This window comes from Neoarius graeffei, chromosome 5 (genome assembly GCF_027579695.1).
Source record: "Neoarius graeffei isolate fNeoGra1 chromosome 5, fNeoGra1.pri, whole genome shotgun sequence".
NCBI lineage: Eukaryota > Metazoa > Chordata > Actinopteri > Siluriformes > Ariidae > Neoarius > Neoarius graeffei.
Genome location: NC_083573.1, coordinates 64,755,004 through 64,761,276, shown reverse-complemented (window position 1 = coordinate 64,761,276; position 6,273 = coordinate 64,755,004). Strand labels below are relative to the sequence as shown.

Below are 6,273 nucleotides of genomic sequence, written 5' to 3'. Positions count from 1 at the left end.
CCTTCATTGCCCGGGCGGTGTGTTTGGGATCATTGTCATGCTGAAAGACCCAGCCACGTTTCATCTTCAATGCCCTTGCTGATGGAAGGAGGTTTTCACTCAAAATCTCACGATACATGGCCCCATTCATTCTTTCCTTTACACGGATCAGTTGTCCTGGTCCCTTTGCAGAAAAACAGCCCCAAAGCATGATGTTTCCACCCCCATGCTTCACAGTAGGTATGGTGTTCTTTAGATGCAACTCAGCATTCTTTCTCCTCCAAACACGACAAGTTGAGTTTTTACCAAAAAGTTCTATTTTGGTTTCATCTGACCATATGACATTCTCCCAATCCTCTTCTGGATCATCCAAATGCTCTCTAGCAAACTTCAGACGGGCCTGGACATGTACTGGCTTAAGCAGGGGGACACGTCTGGCACTGCAGGATTTGAGTCCCTGGCAGCGTAGTGTGTTACTGATGGTAGCCTTTGTTACTTTGGTCCCAGCTCTCTGCAGGTCATTCACTAGGTCCCCCCGTGTGGTTCTGGGATTTTTGCTCACCGTTCTTGTGATCATTTTGACCCCATGGGGTGAGATCTTGCGTGGAGCCCCGGATCGAGGGAGATTATCAGTGGTCTTGTATGTCTTCCATTTTCTAATAATTGCTCCCACAGTTGATTTCTTCACACAAAGCTGCTCACCTATTGCAGATTCAGTCTTCCCAGCCTGGTGCAGGTCTACAATTTTGTTTCTGGTGTCCTTTGACAGCTCTTTGGTCTTGGCCATAGTGGAGTTTGGAGTGTGACTGTTGGAGGTTGTGGACAGGTGTCTTTTATACTGATAACGAGTTCAAACAGGTGCCATTAATACAGGTAACGAGTGGAGGACAGAGGAGCCTCTTAAAGAAGAAGTTACAGGTCTGTGAGAGCCAGAAATCTTGCTTGTTTGTAGGTGACCAAATACTTATTTTACCGAGGAATTTACCAATTAATTCATTAAAAATCCTACAATGTGATTTCCTGGATTCTTTCCCCCCATTCTGTCTCTCATAGTTGAAGTGTACCTCTGATGAAAATTACAGGCCTCTCTCATCTTTTTAAGTGGGAGAACTTGCACAATTGGTGGCTGACTAAATACTTTTTTGCCCCACTGTATATTAGAGTGGTGCAAGACATGTATGAGAACAGTGAAACAGCAGTGAGGTGTGCAGTTGGAACGACTGAATGGTTCAAAGTGAAGGTGGGACTTCATCAAGGATCTGCTTTGAGTCCTTTCTTGTTTGCCATAGTGATGGATAGCTTGATGGATGAAGTGAGGCAAGAGTCACCATGGAACATGATGTTTGCGGATGATATTGTGATATGTGGTGAAAGTAGAAAGGAGGTTGAGCTGGGTTTGGAGAGATGGAGGTATGCATTGGAACAAAGAGGAATGAAGGTGAGCAGTAGCAAAACAGAATACATGTGCATCAATGAGAATGGGGATGAGAGTGTAGTGAAGATGCAAGGAGTTGACATAAAGAAAGTTGGTGAATTCAAGTTCCTGGGGTCAACTGTGCAGGAAAATGGGGGCTGTGATAGTGAGGTGAGAAAGAGAGTGCAGGCAGGGTGGAGCAGTTGGAGAAGGATTTTGGGAGTCATTTGTGATAGGAAAGTCCCAGCAAAAGTGAAAGGTAAGATGTATAAGACAGTAGTGAGACCAGCTGTGATGTATGGATTGGAGACCGTACCCTTAACGAAGAGACAGGAGGCAAAGTTGGAGGTGGTGGAGTTGAGGATGTTAAGGTTTGTGATGGGAGTGACGAGGTTGGACAGGATAAGGAACGAGCACATCAGAGGGACAGTACATGTGGAGAGCTTGGGAATTAAGCTAAGAGAGATGAGACTGAGATGGTATGGGCACATCCTGAGAAGAGATGCAGAGCATGTGGGAAGGAGAATATTGAAGATGGAGCTGCCAGGCACACGAAAACGAGGAAGGCCAAAGAGGAGATACATGGATGTGGTGAGAGAGGACATGAAAGTGGCAGGTGTGGTAGAGAAGGATGTGGAAGATGGAGCAATGGAGACGAAAGATCTGCTGTGGTGACCCCTAATCGGGAGCAGCCAAAAGAAGGACTTTATTTTTATGACAGGGTTGAAAATGCTAAGTGTGCCCTTTTTGTTGTCTTTCAAATGTGCTCTAGTTAAGCCCAGGCCATGTTATTTCCCCCACACAGCCTGCTTGACACATGGCAGTTTGTTTTTTTTTTAAATAGATCTCTGACGAAGGTGCTGCATATCTCTTGCTGTACAGGCCACTGATGGAGGCCATTTCTTCCGCACTGCCTGGCAACCAAAGGATGCTGAAACTGGTTAACACCATGGTGTGTGAAGACAATCTGCCGTTGATTATACATTTATAAAAACAGTTAGATCTCAGATTGTATGTTTAATCTTTCCATTCACTAATAAATATGCTATAATTCTTCAAATAGTATTTTCTTTGACCTTAATAAGTAACAGTTTTAAGTAACAGTCCTCATTATCCACCACACAAAACAGACATTTTAAAGTGAATATTCAAAGTTAAACACACTAGTGCATAATTAATAAAATTATAGGCAATCTAAAATAGCCCAGGGTAGCTTCTCAACTGTTTACTGGGATTTTCCACTATATTAACCCACTATAGTGAGGAAACACTATGCTGTGGCTAGCCTCTGTATTAGACATGACACGTATGCACTAATTTGTATTGAGGACATTTAATACTAAGGTGCACCTGAAAATTATTTTTTTATTAGTTACACATTTGGGTCATCACATGGAACTGCGGACACTAAGCTGTAGTTTATATAATTAGTCTGGTTTTGCCCCTATGAAACATGCCCCTGCCATAAAAATGCATACTGTAAAGTGTTACAGAGGAAACTTATGCATTATGAACTTTCTCCAGTGAAACCTTGATAGATAGATAGATAGATAGATAGATAGATAGATAGATAGATAGATAGATAGATAGATAGATAAAAGTGCACTTTATAATAAAAGAGATGTACTCATCTATAAGGAAATGCTGAATTAAAGGATAATGTGGGTTTTAATAACCAGATGGTAGCCTCACACTGATTATATGCACGTGGTACTAATGTGGATTTAACAGTTGTTCTGCCATTGAAAGGTAGATTAAAAACTTTGACCAAAGAATCAGAGCACATAAGAACATTCATAATGGAAACATACACATGAGAATTTATCTTGAATGGAAAAAGCCGTGTCTTTCCACTCATTGCTTATCACTCTCTGTAAAACTTAACCAAATCAAACTGACAAAAACAACACACTCAAGTACTTGAGTACTTAGTCAAAAATAGGTCATCTCACCAAGTTTAAACCTTTCCAACCAACTGCAGGAGCAATTAAAGGTTGCAATTCAAGGGATACTCTCTCTCTCTCTCTCTCTCTCTCTCTCTCTCTCTCTCTCTCTCTCTCTCTCTCTCTCTCTCTCATTGGTCTTACTATCCTTAATTATTGGTTGGGGTTAGCCAAATGTCCCCACAAGGTCAAAACTGTCAGATATTCTTATGCACATTCCCCCCCACACACACACACATACAGGGAAAAGTAGAAGGAAATGATGTGTAAATTATTGTATCATTCGAAAACAGTAGAATAACAAAAGACAGAAATAACAAAATGTTACTTTGTCTGTAAGTAATTACCCACCGCCATGAAATAATTGGATATGTATTAATTTAGATGTCAGAAATATTATTATTATTATTATTATTATTATTATTATTATTATTATTATTATTATTATTATTATTATATAACACATAAGGTGGGCAGAATGGTGTTGGAGTGGTTTGCACTGTCGCCTTAAAGTAAGAAGGTTCTGAGTTCAAACCTTGTTGCTGACCTGGGCCTTTCTGTGTGGAGTTTGCATATTCTATTTGTGCCTGCATGGGTTTGCTCTGGTTTCCTTCCACAGTGGAAAGATATGTATATTTGGTCAGCTGGCAACTTTAAATTGCCCAGAGATGTGAGTGTGAATGTTTGTTTGTCTCTGTGTTAGCCCTGTGGTAGATTAGTGACCTGCCCAGGGTGCACCCTACCTCTTGCCCAAAGTCAGCTGGACTTGGCTCCAGCTTCCCCTGTGACCCTGACAGATAATAGAAAATATATAGGTATAGAAAATATAGTCCTGGGTAGGACTTTAAACTGCAACCGGTGGTGAGTCTCAGGTCTGGGAGGATTTGAGTATTGGGAAAAATGGAGTTACCCCATAATCACCATTGCTCCCAGGTCTGCTCTGACCCGAAGTGGTAGCACCTGACTGAGTTCCAGCTATGGGTTAAATAGTACATCACCAATAAGGCGCTGGCAGCATGGCGCTTTTTGGTGCAGTGTGGCAGATGAACTCAACAGGGTCAATGGCACACCACAAGATGGCATGCGGAAGAGCCACTCAAATGGCCAATGGATGGCATCACTCAGCAAGTCAGTTGTCACTATGGGGCAACTTCCATACCCATCAGGTCTGTGGCACTTTTTGTGCACTACTTGGCATCAGGTCTGGAGGTCCAGAGGATGAGGGCATGACATAATTTGTCTTACCTTACTGTGCACGGTGCTTCGTTATGAGAGGAGAATAGGAAAGCCTTGTGGATGGAGTAAATGTGATGGCAGCAGGTCTGAGAAGTTGGAAGTTGTTAGCAGGAACTTTATACACAGGCAGCTTGCATTTGATGGTTGCAGCCTAGCTGAAGCTCTGGGTAACAGAGGCCTAAGGCATCATTGTGGGTGTCCAGGCAGCCCTATTTAGATATTAAGTCATAATTTTGAGAAAATGTTCTCATTATTATGAAATACATATCAGGTCATAATATGAGATACATTCTCATTATTATAACATACCATGTAACTTAATGTGGTGGAAACGGGTTTCCATAAACTTCAGAGGTGACGTCTGTTTGATTGGGGGGTTTAGACCAAAATATTTTTCTACCCCCCTCCAAAATATGGAGATGATCTATCTAAGTATGGAAATACCAATATTTGGCCAACTGAAAAATGCTAACCCCCCTTGTACATACCCTCTGAAGTTAATAACCCCTCAAAATAGTCAAAAACTGCCTTTTTCACTAATATAAGCATTCCTTAACGGAAATAACTCTTAAATATAACATAAAAAAACACAGTAATAACATTTATTTCTCACAAAAAGAGTTGTTAGAAACCCTCATTTTGTCTCTGTTTACGGGTTTGAATCAGAGTAACAAATTCTCCATAAAGTTTCAAGATATGCTTCTTTATATGTCTGGTGCGGATGGTGTATAAGTTACAAAATAACCAGTGCTCTTGAACAAGTTCTGCCAGCAACTGAGCAGCAGCATCCCTGGATCTCTGTGCTTGACCAGCACGCTTCGGCCGCAGCAGATAGAGCATATTCTGAATGATGTCCTTCCCTGTTGGAAGCATCCCAGAAGGGAACTCAGCCTGCTCTATGTACTCTACTACACCTAGTACCTTCTTAGCTTTTGACCGTGTTGCAACAGAAGCCATTATTTACCTGCAAGAATACAAATAATGACTATTTAATACACTGGGAGATATAATTCAGATATGAATCATTTGTGCATACTGGTTCTTAAAACTAAATTAGTAACCTTAAGTAATGATCCTCTGTGCTTAAAAATAGTTCATATTTGAGGTATTACTGAAGAGTGTGACATTCATCAATAACGTTAAAACTTGCTGAAAAAGAGCAGAATTACCATATGTTTAATTTACTTGAATGTAAGGTTACTTACCACTAAGCTTATTACCTTAAAATAATGATCATCTGGACTGAAAATGTTGTAGTCGTACCTAGTAGTACCTGAAGAGGTTCGCATTCATCAATAACTTTAAAACACATTAAAAAAAAAGCAGCATTCTAATATCAAACAGCACTGTAATGTCTTTTGTCATATTGTAAGAATGGAAACTTTCAGAGGGTATGTACAGGGGGGTTAGCAAGGTTCAATTTAATAAAATTTGACATTTTCCCACATAGATGGACCATCTCCATATTTCTAGGGGGGTAAAACATGGAAAAGTCAAAATTCTTAAAATAACAAACCCCCCCAGTTTGATGCTTTAAAACTTGCCCCAAGTGCTAGGGGGCGTGTCCACACGCGCAAAACAAGTCCAAAAGGGGTTTCCGTCACGAAAGTTGGTTATTAATTATTCATCAGCTGTCGTCCAATCAGAAGAGGTATGCAAATATAACGAGTATAAATGGTTCGGACTGGAGGCGAAGCGTTT

At 40.8% G+C, this 6,273-nt stretch overlaps 1 protein-coding gene across 1 annotated transcript; it reads left to right on the top strand.

Annotated features, from left to right (window-relative positions):
• Positions 1-1,138: 1,138 nt before the first annotated feature.
• On the top strand, positions 1,139-1,927 carry LOC132886093 (uncharacterized; the record flags this gene model as incomplete). Its single annotated transcript, XM_060920649.1, has 1 exon — positions 1,139-1,927. A coding segment is annotated over one exon (789 nt), but the record flags the coding sequence as incomplete, so codon positions are not given.
• Between the last annotated feature and the right edge of the window lie 4,346 nt (positions 1,928-6,273).